At 40.8% G+C, this 25,894-nt stretch overlaps 1 protein-coding gene across 1 annotated transcript; it reads right to left on the bottom strand.

Annotated features, from left to right (window-relative positions):
• Positions 1-688: 688 nt before the first annotated feature.
• Positions 689-23,778, bottom strand: TMEM47 (transmembrane protein 47). The gene is made up of 3 exons (XM_054628254.2): positions 23,553-23,778; positions 10,240-10,380; positions 689-4,463 (listed from the first exon to the last, which is right to left on the bottom strand). The coding sequence occupies exons 1-3, from the start codon at positions 23,776-23,778 to the stop codon at positions 4,285-4,287; spliced, it is 546 nt and encodes a 181-aa protein (XP_054484229.1). The 3' UTR covers positions 689-4,284.
• Positions 23,779-25,894: the final 2,116 nt, after the last annotated feature.

Raw genomic sequence — 25,894 nt, 5'->3', positions numbered from 1 at the left:
CTGTATTCACTCAGCATTCATCTGCTGAAGCCAAGCAAGGCTTTTGCCTCCCATTCTCCCCTTGGTTTCTGCTGACAGCCTCAGGGTGCTGCCCCCCACTTGGGGGATATCCAGTGATGAAGTAGATACAACACCCAATAGTAGAAAAAACACAGCATCATGTCCCTAGTGCTTTAAACATGCTCTCCCTTTTTTGCAACACCGCCTTGCATCTGTGGTGCATCTGTGTTTTTTCACAGTGAAAAGTAACAGAGCTTTCAGAATCAAAATAGACAAAAGTATTAGTTATTGGAAATTCAAGAACAAAACCTGTGTGTAATGAATAAATCCCCCCAGTGGAGCAAGGTGCTCGGTACAGATTCCCATTTCAACACAGCCTTGTTATTTACATTTAAAGCATTTGGTTTTCTGATGTTATAATGCTTGCATCTTCATAAAGGCAGTGTGGACTCTGTGACACCCAGAAACTCATCCTGTGCTACTGCTTTATGGCCAGGTGAGATACAGGAACCTGCCAATGACACCCCTCCATCTCTCCCTCTCTCCCTCTGTGTATTTTGGTAAGACTCCTTTAGCATGTAATTAACTGAATACCAGGAATATTCATTAGCCTAAGGAGCCTGTTCCTCCTCAGTAAACCACACCACCTGAGCTGCATACATCTTCTATTCAGAGTAAAACAGGCACATTATCTTAGTGTAACAATTTGTTTTTTTATTTCAGTTACTTTTTCACATAAAACTTTATGTAAGCTACAAAAATCGTGAAATGCAGAAATGGTATTAAAACTGCAAACTTAAAAGTTTAGATTAAAAAAAAAAATCAGTCTTTCCCTGCTAACAGTGACCATTTAAAACGAACCATATTTTGATGGATTCATTTAATAAACATACCATACACTTCTCAAAAATAAATAAAGAACAACATCAGAAAAACCAATACTATCAACAACATGAAGCATTTAATAATCTTTTTTCTTTTCTTTGAAAGACATAAATGAAATTTCTAGGCACAGTTTTAGGCATTATAGAGGACACAGAGGCAATAGGTTAGTGTGCACTGCGCTGTACAAAAATACAGTCTGAATAAATTACATTGCTAGCCATAAGATTAGACTTCACTTACCAGTCAGTTCATTGCATGTTTAATAATATACAGTTACATGCTAATCCATATATATCATTTATATTTCAAACACATAGGTCTCTCTATATTTGTTTTTAAAATTTACAAAAGCTAAACGAAGTTGTGCAAGAAATCCAGAAGAGGTGCTGGGTATTTGTCAGCACCGGACGGTATACTTTAAGCTTAAAAAATACAAATAACTAGCCCTGCTTGCAAGTTTGCTATATATATATATTTATTCATATATATTTGGAAGAAAAAAAATGGATTTGTTGTGGGAGAGAATCATTCTGCCAGTGAGATAAAGTCAAACAACTGAAACAATGGTGACATGACACAAGCACAACATACAAAATTATTAATTTGTCGTACGTACACTCAGGACACAGACTTGCATCTTTTTTGTGGCTAAAAAAACCCCCAAGAATCAGCACAAAGTTGCATTTACCTTTAGTTCTGTTCTGAGAAACAGAATGCTTAATTTGCAATGGTAAAGAGGAAAAAAAAAGACACTGCAGTAGCAACCTAAGCTAAAGGTAGGTACCTAAATCCACATACTGAATGCCCAAACACAAAGGTCCTGAGGAGTCTGAGGTGGGTCCTAATAGACTGCATCCTCTTCAAGAGGAAAAGCAGATGTTGGGACTGAAAATCAGATCTCTGACTCAACTGTGAATCAAGAACCTTGTCTTTAGGCATTCACGTTTGTAAATTGTTGTGCCTGAACGCCTTTCACATTAACAGCCAGTGACTTGCAGAGCACACACCATTCATTTGCATCTGCCTTAGGCCTGGCAGCTGCTTTCACTCAAACTCTACATAAAGAAAAACAATTTGATAAATTAGTGGCTACGTGGGTCCAGCATTGTACCTTCTTGTCAGCACAAATGCTGGCCCCAAAACACCATCTCCTTAGAAAGGTACAGACATCTTCTCACAGTGGGCTTCTCTGCACTAATCTAATTCCCATGCCAAACTACAATGTTCTCCATGCTGCTAAATAAAAGCAGAACCACACAGCTGTTCAGAAAAATACTGAGTGAACTATATAGTGAATATCTGCCTTAAGTCAGTCTCAGGAAATAAAGCAGAGTTACAAATGCTCTCTTGGTGCCTGTGAAATAACTGGAGCCAAGTTTTCCTCTCATCCTTTTTGTTCTCCAGGCATTGCCATGCAGTCCCTTCCATGTCAAGCTGTCATTTTGCTCCATCTAATCTAATTAATCACCACTGCTGATTTGGAATATTCTGCCACGGGAGTAAAGACTGAACTCCAGAGCATGCCAGAGTTTTATAAACCATCTCCACAAGCCAGCAATACTTGCACAGTGACTTCCTAAAGGCAGCCCTGTGGTCATTGCAGACCCTTAGCACCCTGGAGATGGTGGCCCAGCAGAAACACAAGAGATGCCATCTGAACACCCAGTAATTCAGGAGCCTTTTCCGTGGAACCAGCAAAACCGTTTGTGTAGAGGTGGATGTGCAACCCCAGCATATCTGCTTGTGTAGAGGTCCACACAGAATATATTTTAAATTTCTCCAATAAAAAAAATAGTTATTTCTAAAGATTACAATTGTATAAAAATATGCTTATAATTAATTGAAAATATCCAAATAAGCAAATTGTAAACAAAAATAAAAGTGATGCGGATTAAATTCATGTGAAGGTTCTCCCTATTTTATCTTGGGTTTCATTTCATGAGTACAGTCTCTGGATGTTTTAAGTGGGAAACATACTAAGTCAGGAGTAATCAGATGTACATAACCACCAAAGAGTCCACTAGAAACTCAGTTTTTAAAAACAAGAGATTACCTCCTGAAGTGCTAATGTTTTAATATGGACATGATGGTGTCTTAGCTGTATTCTTGATGATCAGGGACACTCACAACCTAACCAGATTTTTAAAAAATGGCAGTTTTTAAATTTGCAACACCCTTAGAAAAGAATTTTTAGCAAGTATTATATTACACATGGAATAGCAAGAAGTTATTTTTGTCGAGTTCTACCTTAACTTGATGTGAACTTTTAAGCATTTCCCATAACACAGAGTCTGTACAAGGGCATATACAGAAGACAAACCGTTGTGTGTTTATTTTGTAACACCAATAAAAATTGAGGGTACCAATCCAAGACTTTCAAGAATGTGTACAAAGTTAGTATTTTAACCACTGCATCACAGCTCATATTACAATTTTAGGATGAATCATTTCTCTCCCTCTGCATATATATTTGCATTATATATATTCATTTATACTAACAAATACCTTTCAAAAATATAACTGAACTTGTTCCATATGCATTCTTTTCATGACAATGTTTGCAAGTTAAATGGTTACTCGGGACAACTGCAATTCATTCACACATTTTAGATGTCCCAGGGACAGAACAGGTCTTTTTCTATTCCCCTTTATCTTCACCCCTCCAGCAAAACACTGAGAGCTGAGACAACTTCCAACTACACAGTCAGAAGCACATGTCTCTGGGTTTGGACGTCCTTCAACAATCTGCTACAGCTGGCACGGTGATGTCAATTACTAATTCATGAAATCCTGTGTGGGTTGGTGGCTTGTTTGGGTTTTTCTTTTTTTTTTAATTATTCTACCAGCAGACTGTTGAATGCAGATATTAGACAAGTCATTAACCAGTTACATTCACTGCCCTCAACACAGTCCCTTGCAACTAATTCCTTAAGAGTGCTTTTGAGCAAGTAACAAGGGGCCAACTCAGCCTATTGTACACGATGCCATTGCCTGCTTATCAGACAACTGAATCCTCTATGATACAGGGAAACTTCTAAATGGAGCCCATACCAGCTGCTCCCCTGAAGGCAATAGCAGATGCAGGCATTGCATTCTCATTCCAACTAGTTTTCTCACAATGATCGCTGTCACGTAGATCCTTTTGCTTGTTGTCAGGAAAAATGAAGTTTATGTATCAGCAGCTTGCAGCATCTGCCTATGAAAGATCAGCAATCCTAGTGTTTGCAGTTCTTCTAAATGGTTGTAAAAGCTGGTTACAGTGTTCACACCCAAAAGGCAAAGGCTATTTTATCAACAGAGCAGACTGTTTGGTGCTCCACAAGTGTTCTAAAAAAACTGTGAGCTAGAAAAGATGGGGAAATCCTTTTTTTTTTTAATTTTTCTTTTCATTAAATGATTCTAGTAATAGTCTTCATAGTTCTTAGGGTTCAGGCAATAAAGAATGGCACCCCCAAATGAAAATATAGTTGCACCCCATGCCAGGCCATAGCCCCAGTTGAATTCATGGTATATTTTCAAGCTGACCGTTTCGATGAACTTGATTGGGTAAAGGACTAAGCTGCAGACCTGGAGAACAACTGAAAGAGAAAAAAAATACAAATGTCAGAAGAAGCCTTATTTTGCTTCCCTAAAACAAAGAAAATATCAAATAACTGAAATTCACATTTAAAATGCTTTTGGAAAGTTTTAGCTTGTAAGTGCTGCCCTTTTTAAATCACCTTCATTTCAGTCACAGACAATAGAGCAGCTCTTCCATACTCCCTTGCTGATCAACAAATATTATGGCTGTGATATAATGATGATCCTTCAAATGTCCACAAAATAAACAGTGAGAGTAGTATTTCCCAAATTCTTTTCTGTTTCTCCTTTGTATTTTAGTTTGCAGTCATTACTCCTTCCCTAACAGCAAAACTTGTTCTATTGCCATTATAAATAAGTCAAAACGAGAAGCGAGAATACATATTAAGAAATGTTGCTGAGAATCAAATAATTTACTTAGCCTAGAAATAATTCATTGTCATAGGTGATATATACTTGTGCTCAGTAGAGACTCAGTGAATCACATATTTCATATTCATTACTGTGTTCTGCAAGAAGAATTAATGACATTCTTGCACAGAATACCAAGGAAACTATAAAATTTGATCAGTCACTAAACTTCAAGCCAGCAAACTATTATGAATTTAGGGGGTGGGTCAGAAATACTGTTTGATGAAAGAAGATAATAAAATAGGTCAAATCCAAAACATTAAAAGCTTCAAAATCAATACTTCCTATAGCACTGAGATCCACAGACAGACATTGGCCATTTCACTCACACACACAGCCTTCCTTGCCAAACTGGCCCCTTTCATTAGCCCTGGAGACAAATGCTCACCTGTCCTGAGGACAGGGCTGCTATGGGGAGATCATAGCCCATGTTCATCAGAACCTCAGTGATAAAACTCTGTAAGGCAGTCACTGGAAATTTCAGCTTATCCACCTTAGCCTACAGAGTAGTCTTTGGACCCTTACTTGAGACTGACAATCTGAATAATGTTTGCACAGTGGATTTTCTGATGTGGATATCAAAATCCACATGACTTTTATTTAATTATACACTTATTGAAGTGTTACATAATATTATTCCATTTGATTATAATTTTTTGTCTGTCAGCTCACAAAATACTGTGCAACATTTGAGAAACTCTGGCAGGGTACACTGGGAAAAGCACCTACTCTTACGAAAAGATTATGCATTCCAGTTCTGTATAATGAGAGCATCTTTGCATCCAAAAGCACCTCAACATATGCTCAGCTTTCAGACACATCTTTAGGACCATTCAAGGTCAGAAAGGATTTCTGAAAATGTATGGAAATAGATGAGTTTTTCTTTAGTGCCTTCCTGCACTGGGGATGCAGCATCTCTGCTGAGTCAGTGCAGAAACTGCTCCATGTGTGTCTGTGTCAAGTGCAAACCAAGGAAGTCTCCACCTTCCACAGTGTAACATATGAAGTATGCTTAATTTCAATCTACAGATTGGACTTGTCAAAACACAACCAAAAAAAAAGTGATTCCCTTGGAAGAGGAACATGTTGCTAAAGCAGCAACACACACAAGAGGGTTTTTTGACATTTCCATAGTGAGGGTTCCAGCTTTCCCTACTATTGATCCAGATTTGCTATTGTAGAACCCAGAGCAAGTGCTGGCAGCAAGTGGCTGGTGGGAGCAGCCACCCTCCATAGCACTGTCATCACTTTGCACTGATTTTGCCTTCTGTCATTGTTTTTCCCTGTAGAGCAGGAAGGGAGCTGTGCAAGTAGAGACAGCAGTCAGCAAAGTTATGAGAAATGACCAGCATGACCCCAAAAGATGTTGAAAGCAATGCTTGCAACTCCTGGTCTGTTTCTAATGAATTTACAGGAACTCCATGCTATGCTGACCTGCTAAGGGAAGTGCTTTACTGTACTATCTTTCTTCAGAAGCACAAGTCTTTTCCTGCAGAAAAAACAGGCTGCAAAGGAAATCTTTAAAAATCTGCTACTCAAATGGTGTTCAGAGAAGACTAATCATCTCAAACTTGATTGTTCTCTTCAAATGTAGACACATTTTTATGAAGCACTATGATGTCTGCAATATGGGAACAGGAATACTGATTTTATTCCATTCACATGAAATGTAAGCAATTATACATACTCATCATATTAAACATGCAGAAATCATAAGAAATGCTTTAAAAGTAGGAAAATATAATTTCAGTCATCTTTTTTTTTTCTTTGTCCAAATGTTTGACTATAAATTTTGACGTCAAAAAAAAACCCCACTTATGATGAGGCTTTCTAATTTATCTGTAATTATGAAAATGCTGGTGCTGGCTTAGTAAGTTCTGCACTTCTGTTCTCTACCTCCTGCTCATTTCAGATCAATAAAGCACTTCATTAATAAGTGCTGGGTGTTTCACAGATTACCTGAAAAAGTAGCTGCAACAATGATAGGAAAAAAATATTCCTAAATATTCCTCTTTGCAGTGCCAAGCAAGATGGCAGTAATGAGAGTGGACACTAATCTCAGAGTCAGGATGGACATCAACAAGGAAAAAAGTACCATAAGGAGGGCAGTAAGGGCCCAGGACAACATGCTTGGAAAGACTGTGACATCTTCATGCTTGAATTTCTTCAAAACTGGACCAGACAAAACTGTCAGTGTTAGTGACCATGCTGCCTCAAAAAGGAGATTGGAGCACATAACCTAAAGAGTATTTTCCCCAACAGTATTTCTTTGATATTATGACTCTTTGCTGCCCTGTAGCAAACTGAACTACATTCTACTGAAATCAGTCCTACTTTTTCAGACCATTCCATCAACTTCACGAAATCAAATTCTGGTTTTCAATGTTTCCGAAATGTTTTCTACTTCCACTGTAAAATTTGACAAGTAAACTTTCATTCTGTCTTCTACATCATTATGAAAATAGGTGATAGCACAGAACTAAGGATGCAATCCAACTGTGCTCTCTCTATCAGAATTAAAAGATACCTCCTTAAGTATTCTTCAATTATTATCTGCCACCATTTTATATTACTCTCTTACCTGTAATATTTTCACTTAGCCACTGTTTTCCCTATCTTGCATGTAAAAGCATCTTGTGAAATGTATTAAAAGCTCTCCAATGTCCCCAGGATAGTCTTCCAGACACTGTCACAACTGTTGAAACAGCACCAAAAGGCAAGCATCTTTAATTTTTCTTTTGTTTCTTTTATGGACTTTCAGCAAGCACACTTCCTATTTCTGCCCCTAAATTAGACTTGGTTAGCACTTAGTTAAACAGTAAGTGTATCATGAAACTCCTGCACTGACAAGTTTGTGAGCTTGCACTTTGAGGGCCAGTTTGATTCATGAGCTCTAAGACACCCCAGCAGGTCCATGAGCTGGAGACTCCCCTAGAGCACAGAGGCACACAAGCCAAGGTGGCTTCTTGCAAAATTTCCTGCAACTGCCTCTCCGTCTGCTCCACATTTTTCCTGAGGTGTCCCTCTACCTCTCAACATTAAAATACATACTGTCAGCTCTAGGAGGACACATTCACATCTTTTCATTACTTGCTGGCATATTTTCAGCATCTAGGTTGAATTTTGGTTTTTTTGGTCCCTTTCTTTCTCATCTCTTCCAGTCCTAGTCAGCCAATCTTCTCCCTCATCTACAGAGTTGCTGACTGAAAACTGAAGCTGAGGGGAAAAAAAATCAAAACTTGAAGGAAAAAAACAGCCTGGAGCCAACTGTTTAGACTCTTATAAAGCACCTGGAAATAACTTTTCCATTTTGTCCTTTCTTCCACACAGAGACCTTTTCTACCCAACACCCACACATCATTAAACGTCTCTGGGAAATTCATACAGTGCCCTTTTTCCAGAGGCAGCTGATAGACTCCCAACCAGAGTTTCACAGAATATTTAGTCTTGCCAGCACATTCACAGGTCAGGGTTGTGTTTATCCTGAAAGATTTGTGAAACCCACAGATGAAGGCTTGAATCCATGGAAAGCTGCATAAGGCACAAACTGCTACAATCTTAACCTTCCCCTCTTCAGTGGGGGATTCTTTCCATAATTCTTTCAAGACACATCATCCATATTCATCTCTACAATTGCTGACATCAAAGATAAAATCTGCAGGAAATGTCTTCTAACAATGTAAGTGTCAAATCCTGAAAGGATTCTCCTCAGATTTGCTAGATAATAAAGAAAACTGGGGCAGGTTGTCTTGGGCTCATCATCTCTCCTCTCATATGCTTCAGGTTATGGCTGTTCAAAATGCACATGCACACACAGAGAGGCAAAGGGAAGATGTAAACACCATCATAAGCTAAAGAACCAATTTAATTTCCTCTTAGATTCAAGTAAGCATTAAAACCCTTCACCATCAACCTTTTGTAGTGAAGACTAGAAGCAATTTTATGCAGAGGAGAGCACATGAAGAGAAACAGTAGGATTTGAGGAAATCTTTTCTTGTGGAAAGCCATTTCTCTTTTTAGTACAAACTTTACTAAATGAGCAACACAGCAAGACAGGCATGTATGGCTGAATAATTATCAAGTTACTACACGATGTTATGAGAAATGAAGCCAAAAGCCAAACAAGAAACCAAAAGCCAAACTACAAAAATTATAACCCCATTTCCTTCAAAGTTACCTGCCCAGCATACCTTATAAAACTCAGAATCAACACTAAATTTTAAAAGAATGGCACCAGTACCTTTATTCATTTAACCAAGCAAGCAATGCAACACATAGAACAAAACCAGACGATTTTCACTCAGGGAATCTGATCCTAGGTTGCTTTAATTTCCTAAAAGCAAACTAAATGCAATCTAGGAATGTGTCTTGAGCACATAAAAGTGCATCTTCAAGGGCTTGGTTCCATCAAGGCAATGTCATCAGCAGGGGGCAGCAGGAGCCTTCCCGGAGTTCTGCTTCATCCCAAACTCCCTCCAATTCCACGCTCTCATCCTCTCATATCCTCCTAAGTGGCTTTTTTTAATACATCCCAAAGGTTCTGTCATCCTCTTCATTTCGGGCTATCAGAAGGGGCTTAAGCTGCTGGCTCCAATGCAGATGTGAGTGACAGGATGAAGGCAAACCATGGTTGGTGAATCTCGGGAGAATTTGAAACATCCATGCTGACAAAGCCCCAAAGCACCAGAATATATATAAAAGGAGATGATTTGATATTGTAATTGTACCTCACTGGACCAGTCTTACAGACAAATCAGAGTCTTAGGTCTCCCTTAAGATTTTGTGATAGTTTATATAAACTGTTCCATTTTTGTGTTTTTAAAACCAAACAGGGACTGCACTGTGACAGCTTGTTAAATTAATAACCAAGTGAGATGACACAACAAAATTAATTCCTTATGGCACAGGAGCATATATAAACACCTTGAAAGATAATCCTATTTATTTTCACATGTAGAGCTTCCAGGGTTCACCTTTGGGTATTAATTTCCCTGTTTTAAAATTGCAAAAGAAAGAACATTAAAATAAAAATGGCTTTGCATGAAGAATAAAAATGGGGGCATCAAGCAGCACAAAGTCACAGATTAAAAATGGTATTTTGAGATTTATCCTCTGTAGCTTCTCCTGCTGCATGTACTTCATAAAACAATAAATATAATGCAAATAAATAATTGTTTATGAACTAATAATAGTGCAACTGCAAAAATGATTAATGCTGTGCAGCACTTACAGCCTGAGAAACCTCACTGGAGTTAAGAAAGAAGTAACCAAACACCTCTGGATTAGTATGCAGAATGAGGCATATCTCCCTCCATGAAAGTCCAGCTGCTCTCAGGAAATCTTTTTAACGATGCCAGGGCTTACCTGCAGCAAAGAGCATGACTGCAACTGGTCTGTAGAACCGCCTCCGAGATCCCACGCAGATGGAGATCAGCCCAACCAGGAAAGCTATGAGAATAATGGCAGCCCCACCCAGCAGCAGAGCCAGAGTAGCTATCTGCCAGTCTAAGGGGAAGAAAAAACAAAGAGGGGGAAAAAATAATTATACAATTTCAGTAAAACAAGCCCGCAGGCCTGACAGAAACAAGAGAATATGAGGAACACAGAGGCTGCATCGAGGCTTGAGTAAATAAAGAGCTGTGTCTTGAATTTCTTTTTCCCCTAATTAGTGAATCACCTTCATAAAACAGATGTAACTCAGAAGCAAAGTGCCACAACCTCCCACGCTTACTCAAGCCTTAGTTGGCTTCGCCGGGATTTTGTCTCAAGTAAAACTGAGTAATTTGGTCCCCTGGTTTTTATCCAATTTAGAATGAGAAATTGAGGCTGGCTCAGAATCAGCTGGTGTTGGGTTAGCTGCCCCTCAGTCTGCTGTAACTTTCTCACAAAAGAGAGTGAAACTCCAAGCTCTGCATGAGCTGATCAGGATGACACAGCAAGGGGAATGCACGGAGCCTCATCATACACACCTGTCCCTTGGGAAATACCAAGGCCACACAGTATGAGTAACAAAACTGAGGAGATGCTCAAAGGTTAAAAAAATATATATACATTTTTTCAACACTAAAAGATAGCTGGAAGTCAAGAATTTCTAAAGGCAGTAACAATCATTAGCTGCAGACCCAGTCAAATATCAAGCCCATTTTAAAATGCCAGTTATCCTCAGGAGTCAGTTTTTCTTTCCCCAAAAGCAACCTCTGCACTTGTCCAGACTATTTTCTAGTTATTCTGATATATAATGGATGCAGTTATAAACAACATATTTGCAGTCTTAAATCACATAAATCAGAATCCATTTGTAAGCTGATGGCCATGATTCATGTCTACAACATCCAAAATCTAACTTAAGAGCTTCTGTGGGACTTTAGAAAGGCACAGGCTTTGGGCTGTCTCTTTTCCCAAAAGAATATCTAAGACCTTTCCTCTCTCCAGTAGCAGGCATCAGGAAAAAGAATCAGATCACTATTTACTGCTAATCACTACTATTTACTAGTTCAAGAAGATGATATAAATTCAGTTCATGGGAAAAGGACCTATGGATCATTTGCATCTCACTACTTTGAAAATGCTACCAGTCACATGATACTCAGAATAAAATGTCCAAGTAAACAGAAAATGAGATAATTATTTGCAAATTAAATTTAGATATCTTAAGGTTACTAAAACAACAACAACGAATATTGTCTTTTGGGAATGAGTAAAAAGCACTGTTTTAAATAAACAAGGAATCCAGTTTCAAGAGGAATCTAATCTGCTGAAGATACAGACAGTGCAGCTGTGGAGTTTGGGAATGGAATGCTGGCACCTATTATCACCAAAAAGCCCTCACATATTACATGAAAAAAGATGAAGGAGATTAGAAGAAGAAAGTGGGCTGAAGAGCTATAAAAGCATTGCTTGAAAATAAAGTGATTTTAAAGGGGGGTTTGTGCAAGTACACACGTTTATTTTCATTCTTTTCAGAAATCCAGACATGTCCTTTACTAATAATTTAATTACTAGGTACTCAACCTTTGAAACTATTTTACTCCTTGTTTTATTACTGGACTAACCCCTGGGAACAATCTTTCATTCTATCATCAGCATGCAATCTCTAAATCTCTAATGCCAGTTTGTTGTGTGTCCCACTGCTACACTATCACTATTGGGATGGAAATATGATTTTAGGACTGGACAGAGATGTTTCAGCAAGTGGTTTTTAATATTAACATGAGCCTTCAGAAACTCCAAGAGGTTAGTGTACTGATGATTTAGAAAGGATTTTTCCAATATCAAAGTGCATTACAGATACAAAACCCAGAAATAAATAAAGAGAATGGATCACTTTGGAACAATATGAAAGGAATCCTTACACTAGAAAACTACACAGATAGACCAGCCACATAAATCCATATCACACCAAAGTTAAAAGACACATAAAATTGATTAAATAAATCAAAGAGCCAGACAGGAAAACTCAGAAACTAAAATTTTTTGAAAGTCACCACAAATAATTAAATATTAAATGTTATCTTGGCATTGATCAGGTGCCAAACTGTAATGAAAAGGGATGTGTACGACACTGGAGTAGCAGCTAAATGGAAAAACAGGTTAAGCATCCTATTGCTTTCCAAAACCACACTGGAAAAAACACCAAAAAACTGATAATAAATTAGGCAAAGATGACATAAGTGCAGGGTTAGAATAAAGTTTAACTTCCAGGACAAATATCCAGATTTTAGAAAGGTTAAAAAATAAACAAATTACCTTACTATAGCACTGATGTGGGAGGCAAAAGGACAAATGAGTGTTGGGAGACACCTACACTCCTAACTAAAAAAGAACTGCCTTGAATAAACAAAATTAATTTCTTGAGTAAGACAACCTACTCAGAGATGCTGACAGCAGGGCAGAACCAAGGCTCTTACTGCTCCCCACTACCAGCTGGGGGCCAGGTACTGAATGCTGTGCTCTGGGCACACCTGGAATTGCCTGTTTATTTTAGCACCTTTCACAGGAGCATACAATGCTACCAGCCTTTGCCTTGAGCTGCAGGGACTTTGGTTGAAGAACATTGTGAAGGTCAGACATTAGTGCATGAAGAACATAGGACTAAACTTTCCTATAGTGGCTGCCATAGTAACTACATGTTTAAATCTCTGTGTCATCTTGGAAAAATGTTAACTTTCAATTCTGAAAGCCATTTGATCTGGTGACAAAATAAAGCTTATGGTGGACTAAGAAAGCAAAATATTCTGCATGGGTCTTCTACTTAACAGCAATTTTTTACCTTTTATTTTTTTTTTTTTAAATCCAGGCCATTGGTCTTTGCACAAAATAAAATAAAGATCCAAAGAACCACTACCTCTGAAGGCAGAGCACCCTGTAAATCAAGTATCTATAATATAAACACATAGAGCAAACAGAGCTTTTCTACAAAAAGAGCTGTAGTGGTTCTCAGACTACCCAAGAGTGATTTACAGGACACAGCATCAGAATGGGATCAGGAGATTGTTCTGTTACACAGTGCTACTGGTACACAGAACACAAACATCACAAACCTACTTTAGAGCATCCAAAATATGCCTGTACCTCTTCTAGGCATGCACCAATCTTGCAAAGAAGTAACTAATAAGAACTGTAAGTTCAGGAGCCTCAGCAGTTCAGTGAGACTGCTTTTCCTCACAGAGATAGAAATATGAAAAAACAGAGGTAAAATGGGGCCTTACAGATGATAATTATTACTCATCTGCATAGAAAACACAATTGGTTACACTTGAAGAGTACACATCAGTCTTTTTCACTGTACACCACTACAGGTTTTTAAACTACACATCTATTATCTAAGAAAAGTATTAGGAACTAGTAAAAAAACTAATAAAACTCACAGAAATGTTGATAAATTTTTAGACTTTAAAGCACTGTGACCTAATACCCAAATAAGATTTCTTTTATTGGTTTAGATAAACTTGAGATTTTTTCAGTGTTCCACCATTTTAGCAATACATTATGAACTACACCAGTAGTGCCACCTATCCCATGCAAACTAGAATTAAGACATTTTTGACAATTATTAGGTAACTCGAGAGATTTCTTAAGAAAAGGCTCACTTAATGTATCCTATTTTTAGGTCTGAAAATCCCCAAGAAGCATTCCAATGTCTATAACCATGAGAAAGACATACTGCAGTTCTGACAGCGATTACAGTGTTTGCATATTTTTGACTATAACAATCTGCCCATTAGTTTGGGGATGTGGGCTTCAGTATTTGGAAATATATATCAATATGAACCTAGGCACTTGAGACATATTTTCAATACATATTTGGTGAAAAAAAATTATTAAAATTACCATCTTCAGTTAAAAAAAAAAAACAAAACAAACCACCAAACCATGATGATACAGTTTTTTTTCAGTTAGTTCCTTATACAACAGTCTGTGCCTTTCTGGAGGACAGCTTGGTCTCCTTGCTATTTGGAAATTCTGCCTGTTTCTTAGTGACCCAGAGGCACAGTGTCAACTGTACACTGGCATTTCTAACTCTCCTCGCTTCTTTCCCCAAAAGAAATGACCCAAGGCTTTGAGCTGTGATTTTTAATTAAGAGCAGTGCTATTTCCTCAATTCCTTGGACAAAATAATACTTCACTACTAGGAAAATATCAGGGAAAGCCATAAAAGAAGAAGAAATCACATCAAAGTCCTGAAATGTCTATTTTAATAACTAGGTCCTTTTTTAATACAAGAAAGATCAATGCAAAAGGCTAGGATAGATGTCATGTTTTCAGTAAGGTACCCCAAAATTAAATATTTTTTTCAACATGGTATTCTACCAAGCAAAAGAAGTAGAAGAAGTGGTGGGCATAGAAACATACTGTGGAATATGTGAAGCATTTGTGTATAGGGCTATTCCAGACAGGGCATGGGAAGTGAATTAATTTCTTAAGAAACAATCAAATATTCCTTTCTTCCATACAACGCTCTCCAAGAAGTCTTCTCATAAAGGCTGAAGTACCAAAATGCATGCAGCTGTTACATGATGAAGGCAATGTCTGACCTTCTAAACAAAACAAAATCTTGGTAAGAAACAAAAACATAACACTCAAGTTTTTCTGATTCATTGCAATGCTTCTATTTATCAAGTACCTGCCCTCAGACAATAAATACTCTAAGAAATTGCAATATAGCATTTAAAATCAAGAATAATGATTTTGAAATAATGTGTGAAGCAGAGAAACCTGAGGCACCCACACATAAGAAATTAAATGTAACCCACTGAGTACCATAAAATCCAACTTAAATAAATAGGATAGCTAGAGATATTCCCAATTGCTTCATATTCAAACTTAGATATCAAATAGCCAACAAAAGTTTGAGACGTGTAGTGCATATATAAAAACATAAAGGCAAACTCTAGTTCCTAAAAGTGCTTTGGTTACATGATCAATAAGATTTCTTCTTTCTTCAGCAGGATCATGAGCAGAGGCCTCTGTGCAAGGTGAAGATCCACTGAATTCTGTGGAAAAGCTGAGGAACAGCAGGGGCCATTAAGTTCTCACATCAAATTACTCCACAGAGGTCACCTCTGGAGCCTCTACCCGAGGCAGAATGATGATTTTCAAAGAGCTGCTCAGAAGAATTCTGCCCTGGGTGAAGGGATGCTGGCTGAAGCTGGGAAGTCCAGTGCATGGGAGTTCCTGGGTCCACACTCCTGCAGAGCCAGCCTGCACGTGCAGTCCTTTGGGATCCCACAGTGGAAAACACTTCTGCACTCTGCAGGCACAAGTGCATCCTGCCAAGGTCCATACCAAGCCTCCATAAGCTGCTCTAGACACAGCTTTTCACAGTTGAGCCTTGTATAAAAATGACAATAAGTATTTTCTGCTCATTGATTAGTATAGTATGTTTACTAGTGCTGGCTGCTGCAGACATACTCTGGCTTTTGTATTTTCTTTTTATTTTATGGATTGAAAGTAAGATTTTTCTGAAGTAGGAAAATTACTTGTGCATGTGGTACTCAAGTCACTCAGACACTTGAAAAGCATTACCAGAGTTACAGAAACCAGCCAGCTCTGGTTTAAAGCACAATTTCCTCGAGAGAACTCACTTCACACCAAGGCTTTCTTTTAAAAGTCCTAAATTTAAACAAATGAAACAGCTACATTAAGTCACAGATATGTTAAAAAGAAGGACATGACATTTTCCCTAAGAAGTCTGTCTTTATCCACACACAGCAGCATGTGGGACAAAGCCCTGGGTAACCCAAGTGCTGCACAACACCCATGGGACTAACAGGAAGACTTTCCCATAGCTCCAATTCACCAGGACATTGACAACACCCAAAGAGAAATTTAAGCATTTAATGCTGGGTGCAAAAATCCCTAAGTGCCTCCTAAGGATAATTCAGAGGCTCTACATAAGGCATCAGTCATTTTGCATTTACAGTACAAGAGGCTTGTAGGATGTTTTAGTGTTCCTGATGCCAAGTGAAGAGTCACTTAGAATCAGTCAAAGAAAAAGAGAACAAGAAGAGAGACATCCAAAAAACAGTGCAGACCCTGTGTCTTACAGAGGTGCAGAATGCTAATGGATAATGAAGGCAGCCAACGAGTGAAGGAGGAAAGGCAGAGAACTCCTTAGCTGCCATATCCAGGGCCTAGAGAGTTTCTCAGAAGCTGCAAGGCCTTTGCTTCCCAGCTCTGGCTCCAGACTCTTAACCTCACACCTCTGCTCCCTTTTCCCAGTGGGATTTCCTGATTGCTAGGGTATGCTGCAACTGCCCTCCTCTGTCTGCTGGACCCAAGGCACAAAAAGATTTATGAGATCCATGAACAAATAGGTACAAGGAAATCCAGATCTGAGTCTTGCTCCAGAGAGCCTCTTATTTAACTGGTCCCTTCCAATGCTCTGTTGCTGTTGATGCAGCTTTCCCCTTCTGCACAGGAATGCTGACCATCACTGGATGGTGGCCCAGACTCAGGGCTCTCTCACCTTTGAGGGCAAAAGGCCTTAGCAGCTCCCTACAGAGCTGCTATCCTCTTACCTGGGCTCCTCCTGTGGCTTTCCTCTTCTCAAGAGCAAGGTAACTTGTCACTCTAAGGCATGAAACAACACAACGTGCACACACTGCTGCTCTCAAGGTAAAAAAGGGGAAGTTTATTTTCTGACTCCAACATTTATAGATTTCCAAAAGTGACAGTGGATTGGAGGGTGAAAGTGCCACCTCTCCAATGACACTGGACAAACCAACAGTCCATCAGATTTCTCCTCCTCCATAAAAGAATGCAAAACAGTAAGTTATTTCCAGAAAGTGTGTGAAAAAGCTCATTACAAGAATGTAAACATCCAGAAGGCTTAGAAAATCCTAAAAAAATCAGGGTGACAGTAACTGAGATGAGAGAGGAAGAGGGTGACTATTCCAGGTAAGGTAACAAACAGCCCACTGGCAGGGTGCTCCAGGCAGAAGGTGCTCTCCTCCCAGCCACCCTCCTCAGCATGGAAAGAACGTGCTTGATAGCCTGGGGGAAGAACTAGCAGCCACTATGCAGACTGCCCACCTCGCCATGGAAAGCAGTGTCCCTCACCTTCCACCCAAAGATGCCATTGGGAAGAATTGGGTTATATCTGTAAAAATATGGTAAGCAACTCTACTGCTGTGGGAAAGAGACAGCAGGACAACAAAATGGTCTAAATGCCAGGGGAGGTGCAGATGCATGAGCAACTTGAAATGCAGCAGGTGCTTGCTCATCTGCCCATGGACACACACCTCTCCTGAAGAATCAAGCTTGCATTCCTTGTTTATATGAAATATATACAAATATATATCCCAACATGTGGGTTGGGATGAGGAATGTTGTATGTCTGCTCTGTGGTCCATCTTTATTTCTAAAATCACCAAGTCCTTTAAACATAGCAAAACTTCAAATAAAAAAATAAATGGTGCCATTATATAGATCTTTATTTTACCATTTATAAGCCACACACATTGCACGCTGCTTTTGCCAACAGAGGACTTCAAGACAAGCACAGCATTACAGAAAATCATGTAATCTATAATTCATTCACAGAATAGTACAGCATGTACTCAGGCATTTCCTCTATTGGATACACAGCATTCTTCTGAGATTTGCTTGTTACTATGTCATTTTAATTATTGTATATTCATTCATTCAATGAAAATAATAAAAAAACCTCAAACAACTGCACACACCCACAACTTTGAGAACTTCACAAAAACCTGGAACTCTTAGAACTCTGCCATTAGGAAAGAAGTGTGGGAGATGTGTTATACAAGCTTTTCACAGTAAGCTCAGTATTTCTGACCTCTTCTATAAAAGCTACTACTTTTTAGCAATCTGAAATACTATGCTTTGCATTGGAAGTGGAAGTACCTATTTTCCACAGTTATCAATGTTCTTCCAGAAAAACGGCAATCTTCTGCAACTTTCAAAACACATTCCATTGTTCCTTGAGAAGAACAATTAGCATTTTAAAGAGTTTGAGGTGTACTTCCCATGAGAACGATGACTTTAAGTGGAACAAGTGAAATACATAAAGCAATACAGCTGGCTGGACTTTACCACTCCTCCTGTTACTCTGAATCCTATGTGGTCATATTGGGCCACAAATCAGTAGCAGAGGCAAGGCCACTCTCTATGCAATTCTAAATATAAAAATCTCATCAAATATTAAAACTTCTTGCATTATCCCTAACTCCAGGGACATCATATTTAATAAACAGAACTTAAAGCAACAGGATACATTACTAATTTTAAAATTGCAATGAACAACAGCAGTAGCAATAACCCACTATAGCTACAAGTCTTTATTTATTTTTTAAGAGTATTATCACTGATAAGGTGTGAGGTGCTCTTGCCCTGATCACACAAATATCACAGATGTGCTCTAACCTCATCTTTTACTGCTTGGAGAAGGATGGCTGCAATGGCAGCCTCCACCATACTAAAAGGTCCAGACTGAACAGGATCTGCTGCTCCCATGGCCTTGGGTCCATTTGTAAGAGAGGGAACATTCCTTAAAATATTCTATCAGGGGCTGCTGTGAGGGGTAGTTAAGCCAATTCAAGGCATTCTGCACAGTTTGAAGAAGCCAGATAGGCATCAGGCATAAACAGAGTGTCAGTCATCACAGAATCAAGGATAATTTAAGTGGGAAGGGCATCTGGAAGTCACCTAGTTCAGCTCCCCATGGAAAACGGGGCCAACCTTCAAGTCAGACTCAACTTCAAAATTAGATCAGCCTGCTCAGAGCCTTAGACACTGAGTGTGAAGTAGCATGGCTTTTGATTTTATATTCATCTTCAGATACAGTGCTGGGGATGATTATTAGAGCTAATACACAAAATGAAAGACTACAGTATTCAAAACCAGAAGGAACATTTTATTAATTCCTCCTTAGATTGTATGAGCCACTTTTTACAGGTAAGTAAAATCACATTCATTCTTCTGTTATTTCATAGCAAACTACCAGCCTTGCTGAGCTTTTTACAAATACATGTCAACATCAAATCTGAGCAATGATCCAGATTTTCTAATGAGGAAGCTGCTTTTGAGCTAGCAATTTCCCCTTGGAACAGCTCCTTAGATTCTGAACAAGGAGATACCATCCAAGAGTATTCTGGCATGTCAATTCAGATATCTGCATCTAATGTGTAATTAAGGTTAAGCCCCTTGAAGTGCTACCGAATGAACAGCCTCTGGTGCCGCTTTTATTTTAAGAACAAATTAGAACAAAATTACAAGCATAAAACTAGACTCAAGTTGTTTACTGCACTATGCTACAGGCTAAGCTTACCTTCATTGTTTGCTCATCACAAAGTTTAATACAGACTCAGAGACTCTGTTGCATGTATTTCCTGGAGATGCTTTGTTTTTCAGGTATTCATGGGCAGTTGTAAAAGGGCATAATATTCTTGAAGAAAACTGAATGTTGCATAAAGAAATCCACAGGTTGTAAAGTAACAAAGCCATATACCCCACATTCACCAAAATGAATACAGTTAATCAAAACCATTCAAATGTATTTCTATATATGCTGTTTTCACAATAAACTGAAAGGCTGCAAAGGAGCCATTGTTTTCTATGAATAGCATATACACATATTTAAGTCAAAATAGACAATGTTCACCTGCAGGTTAGATTCTATGGAGCCCTTTACTTCTTCTACATTACATTTGTGTATCTTTGATTTAAAGAGCCATAGTGGCTGCAGTCTGTTGCAAAAATTCAAATTTACTGTTATTAATCTGCAGGAAGAAAAAAAGTACCTGTGATGGTATAGATATACCAGGCAGTTTTGTACAGAATGCATTTAATTTTAATGCTGTGACAGGAATAAATATTCATATATAACTCTTGATAAATCTGCAAATAAACCACCACAAACGAGATATAATGCATTTCGAAAAAGGTCTAAAAAATAAATTTGTTTAAAGAGACACAAGTTTAAAATAGAGTGGGTCTAAAGACAACTTGTGCATTAGCCAAGGTAAGATTTGATCACAGAAAACAGCTATATGCCAAGACAGGTGGTGAAACTTCAGAGCTTTACAACTGCATTTCTGAATTTCAAGATTTTATAATGAAGCTTTCCACACTGGCAACTTTGTTATTCATCTCCTGAAGTTGCTGCTAGTGGGAGATTTACTCAGATCCTAAGACTCCAAAAAAAAAAAAAAAAAAAGCAAATTAAGATGAGATATTTTATAACTTTCAGATGTCAAAAAATTAATTTGACTCACTATTTTACATACTTGAACCATTATTATTGTGAAGTACTTCCACAAGTTTAAAAGTAGTATGTGAGCAAACAACACTTGCAAGTTACAAAAAAGCCATTGGAACAGTGAAAGAACGAATGGGAACACATGCTCCAGGCACTAGCAATGCTTCAGGAAAAATGAGATTATTCCCTGCTACAACAGCCACTGCAACCATGCTCTGTGCATTTCCTTCAGCTCTCCACTACCAAGTTGCCCTTCTGACAGCAGTCAGGGGTCCTACATCTAATTACAAGAGAAGTTTTTAATTAAACCTCGAATATGCTTTAATAGCTTCTAGTGTGAGCATGCCCTTGATGGTGCCACTTGAGGTGCTCTCCTTCAAGGGATGATGAAGTAAATCTCTTAAAACCATGGGTGAAGATGCCTTTTTTCCTGTGTGTGCTGCTGCTTCTCACAGCTAGCTGCAAAGCTGCCTGCACTGGTATCAAGCTAAAAGAGCTTTCCCTGTGGGAGCTCTCCACTATCTGCAAAATCCTGCTTGCTGGATTCACAATGTAGGTGGAAAGTGCACTTAAAATATTAATGCCAGCACACAAAACGGTCTTAAATATGAGCCCAATCCAACTTGGTGAACTTAGTGGGAGCCTTCCTATTGGCTTTAATGGCAATTGTACCACAGTAGCAAAAGGCAAGAGGAACACAGTGCAGTTTCTCATATTTCAGGTCTGGTCAGAATGCAGTACTCTGTGCTGAGCACAAGGAAAGTGAAGGGTTTATCCCAGTCACCTCAAGTAAAACCATCATTCACTTCTTCCACAGTAGCTTGTGAAACTTCCCTCTACTAGACTGGAAAGTATTTGAGGAAAATGGGTAAAGCTCATTTAAGAAACTTGAATAGAACTGGATAGGCAGAAATTTGTGCACGATAGAAGAAGGCACCAGCAGAGGACAGACCAGATTTTCAACACACAGCATCCAATGAAAACTACATCTCATTCCTATCCATCCTCATCCATTCATCTTCCACATCCCCACAGACAGACAGGTGACCAAGAGAGGAACAAGAGAGATTAGTGTCCTTTTATGCTGTTCCATAAGCTGTCCTGCTTCTCTCCCCGTCCCACTTTTGTGTGTGTCTGTGTGTGTGTGTGTGCACACACGCATGCGTGACGGGAGGTGGATGGAGGGGGGAGCCCAGCAGAGCGTGTGGAGCTGGGGGGGACTGGAAGCAGGTTCTCATTCAAGCCATCTGAAAAGTCTTTCTGTAATCAAGGGGATACTATTTCAGGAGACAGGGAGAAGGGGCAAAGGATTCACGTTGCTAAGGAGACACATAGAAGCTGACATTCCTACATAAATTTCCATTTATACCAGGGAAGGAAAAGAAAGCACTCCAAACTTTGTGCAGACACCCTGGTAACTGACTGAAACATGCATTTCTTTACAATTCATTTTATATTACTTAAAACAAAATCCCAAACAACATTTAAACCCTCAAATATTACTGCACACAACAGAAAAAAACAAAATAAGCAGCAAAGGAACCTGTGTAATTCCAACTCAGACTGAGATCAGTTATTTCCCAGAACCTATACAAGGACTTCAGAGAACACAGGGAAAACAAAACACACCAAGAATATAGTCAGTCCTTGGCTTTCCCTCCCAAAACAAACATCTTGTCCCTGAACGATTTACCCAAAAAGCATAGCAATCCAAACAGATGATTTATCAATGCAAGTGTGTGTATGGACAGGGATAAAAACGATGTAGAGGGAGGCTGGCTGCATTTGTCAGTGTTTCTGTTGGGGCTCCAGAAGTTGCTATCAGGCATAAAGTAAATAAAACCACCCATGAAAACCAAAACAATTATCACACTAGAAAAGAATTTACTGAAAAATATTCAACAGGCAGCTTGTTGTTATCATTCACAACCCGTTTTTGAAGTACTCCAAGCAATAGTGAAATGACGTTAAAAAAAACAACAATCTGTGATCAAAGACCTAAAAAGGTGAAGTACGAATGAGCATCAAGAAATCACAACGGGGAGTGTGGCACGAAGGCAAAGGAGCGTGAAAGACGACGGGGAGATCAGTACGTGCTAGAGAAAGACACACACAAGCACACCCGGTGTGATGGAGAGAGTCCAAGCCCAGGCGTCCCCGCTCTGGACAAAGTAGCAACCGGTTTTGGTTTAGGAAGCCCCAACTTTCCGGAACCTGAGACTTCTCAGATGGGGGCAGAGGGGCAGTATAAGATACTCGATCCCAAACAGTTTCTCACTGTATGGGGAAGCCACCACACGGAAAAGAATAATCAAAACTAGTTCAAACTCGGGATCTTTTGTGACAGTACCACGGCACACAGGGAACCAGTCACCACCATATGTGACTCGTTTCGCTCACTGAAGCCTCACACCTCCCGCACCCCGGGCACGATCCAAGCTCGGCGCTGCCCCTCCCGCACACGCCGCTCGCTGGGAGCGCCGCCGCCTCCGCCCCAGCCCGACCGCCGGCGAAATGCGGCTCGGGGAGGCTGGAGGAGGACGGGGAGAAGGAGGAGGATGGGGACGGGTGAAGAAGCCCGGGAAGGGAAGGGGTGCGGAGGGCGGGCGGACAAAGGTGCAGGCAGGGGAGTCCTGCCTGCGCTGGGAGCCGGGCGGTGACCAGGGGCGGCAGGGGGCGAGGCAGGGAACCGGCGGGGGCAGCGGGGCACAGCCCCGGGCACTGCTCCGGTCCGGGGGGACTGGCCCCAGGAAGGGCTGGGATACACTCCCGAAGGAGTCCAGGGTGAAGGAGAGGCAGCTTGAGGGATTCCGGTGGGTCAGCCAGGGCACGGCGAGGGGAAGGAATTCTCAGTGCCCGGGGTGCGGCCAAGGGAACCGGAGGCGGACGAGAAGGGGGAAAGCAGCAAGGGCTGGCGGCGGAGGGGAGCGGGGCAGCGGGGGCAGCCGAATCTCACCGCTGTGCAGCGTCGACTCGCAGAGCCAGCTGTCCAAGTTGCCGGGCTTGCGGCAGGACTCCCAGAGGGACAGGTAGTACTGGTGGTCCGCCGTCACCCAGGCGGGGCTCAGCACAGCTCCCAGGTCCAGGCACAGCGCCAGAAAGATGCAAACCAGCCCCACCAGCTTCAGCGGGGTCAGCACCGAGACGCGCACCTCCTCCATGCCGCTGCCGGCCGAAGCCATGGGGCCCAGGGGAGACGAGGAGGACGCGCTGCCGCCGGCCCCGAGGGGAACAGGAGCGAGAGCCCAGCTCCGCGCAGAAGGGGCGGGCGGAGGGAGAAGCGGCGAGACCAGCGCTGTCTAACGGTGGCGAGATGCGTTCGCAGGCGGCGGCAGCGCCGCTCCCTCCCGCCCTCCTCCGCCGCGCTCCCGCCCCGGTGTATCAGGTGCAGCCGCTCCCCCGGCCCTCCGGCGCCGCCCGGCCCGGCCCGGCCTGGCGCGGCGCGCTCCGCCCCATGCCCGCCCCTGCCGGGGGAGGCCGGGCCGCGCTCCGCGGGGAAGGGGCGGGGGCGCGGCCCCTGCCGGCCCCGCTCCGCCCCGCCGGGGCCGACTTTGGGCAACTTTCAGCGGCCGCAGGCGGCGCCCGGAGCCGCTCGCAGCGCCTCGCGTCGATTCCCGCTGCCCCCGAGCGGCCTCCCCGGCTTCCCTGGGGGCCTCGGCCGCACCGGCAGCGGGAGAAGCGCCGGCTGTGCCCCGGCGGCCCCGCGATCGAGCCACAGCCCCCGGTGTGGCCGGGAACTGGGGGGGTCCCGGGCAGCACCCCCGGCCCCGCCGCGGCATCGCTGCAGCGAGGAACTGGGCGAAAGGAAAGGCCCCTCGGATGCAGGATTAGCCGTGCCTGACCTTGATTCTTCTTCTGGAGTGACCTTTAAATCGCAAGATACTAGTGGAGGGTTTAAAAAAATAATTCAGCGTTTCATTATTCGTGTGTAGACTTACCTGCGATTCGCGCTTCCGTCTGCCGTCAGCGGCGTTGCTGATCCCAAATTAAATCTTTGAGGAAGGATAAGTACTTTGCCCGGTTTCCATTTAGTCTCTGCTTATTTTGTTTAATTAGCACTGAGGTGCTGAGAATGTCAAGGGCAAATGTTTGGGTTAGTTATTAAACAAGGTACTAGTATAATTCACTGTCTAAAGGAGCTCTTCCTGGAGATACAAACACACACAGGCACGAAGGTGGAGTGTAATGTCCACAAAGGATTATTAAAAAAAGAAGAGCAGAAAGATTCAACCTGTAGATTTTAAAGTGAGTGTTGCTACTTACATTTGAGGGAGAGCTAGCGAGTGGGAAGATAAAAGTTAAGCCAGAAAAGCCATTATCTAGTGAAGAAACAGGGAAAATCTTGTCCATGAGTGCTAATTATTATATCCCTATTAATAGTACTTAGAGGGTTTTTTTACCTTCTAACTATAGGAGTATTCACATTAATTTTGAAAGGTGCAGGATTAAAACCTAGTGGTTTGCTTCCTTCCAAGTTTAATTTCATTTTGTTCACAGTTTAAGGCTGAAACAGAAAGAAAAAATATTATTTACATGACAAACTTCTCAGAGCACAAACAGCTTTGCTCTTACAGCTGCTCGTAGGAGTTAGCATATGAGGTCTAGTCCTGGTTTCTCAGTGGTGTTATGTTAGAGAACACTTACAGCATATTGCAACAATTTCTCCTTTTCATTTAGATGTCTCCTCTGCTAGAAGCACAACCACTGAAGCTCAGTACCCTGATTCCATAGCAGGTGTATCACAGTGCATATAATACTCTGATGTTAGCAGAATTTGGTGTGTTTCTAATGGGCTCTTGGCCATAGGTGTGAATTCAACTACCACCAGTCTGTAATTAATCCTGAAAATGAAACTCATTGCCATAAGCTGTTGCTGCTAGAACTTGGAAAAAAATTAGAAATTTGGAGGTGGAACTTTGTGGAGTTTCTTGTTTTTTGGATTTTTTTTAATGTGTGGTCTTACTTCACTAGGTATGTACCAGACACAAATGTTAAACAATTTGTTTGTTTGAGTCATGTTTCTATTACGTCCCAAGATGTGTTAAGTATTGGAAGAACCTAACAAAAATAATTAAAAAAAAAAAAAAGAGGAAGGAGTTAAACAATAATTGATAACATAGATGTGCCAAGCTAAAGACTTCAAAACCACATGAAGTGCAGAATCATGGTTCTGATCTAGTATTTCAAATAAAAGGGAGAGAAAAAATAAACACCTTGCTAGAATATGTGAAAACTTGTGATATTATATACAGAAATAACACTGGCACCTATAGTTAATGTTGCCAGTACTTTCTGGCA

Source organism: Agelaius phoeniceus, chromosome 2, assembly GCF_051311805.1.
Source record: "Agelaius phoeniceus isolate bAgePho1 chromosome 2, bAgePho1.hap1, whole genome shotgun sequence".
Taxonomy (NCBI): domain Eukaryota; kingdom Metazoa; phylum Chordata; class Aves; order Passeriformes; family Icteridae; genus Agelaius; species Agelaius phoeniceus.
The sequence above is the reverse complement of the archived record's forward strand: the minus strand, read 5'-3'. Positions and strand labels throughout refer to the sequence as shown.

What these genes read in the sequence shown, in the direction of transcription:
- TMEM47 (XM_054628254.2), bottom strand. Translation starts at nt 23,778, where the DNA reads ATGGCTTCGGCCGGCAGCGGCATGGAGGAGGTGCGCGTCTCGGTGCTG. An exon ending in CGAGTCGACGCTGCACAGCG is followed by an intron (nt 10,381 to 23,552) that starts GTGAGATTCGGC and finishes TCTTCCCCTTAG; the next exon opens with ACTGGCAGATAGCTACTCTG. An exon ending in AGTCATGCTCTTTGCTGCAG is followed by an intron (nt 4,464 to 10,239) that starts GTAAGCCCTGGC and finishes TTTCTCTTTCAG; the next exon opens with TTGTTCTCCAGGTCTGCAGC.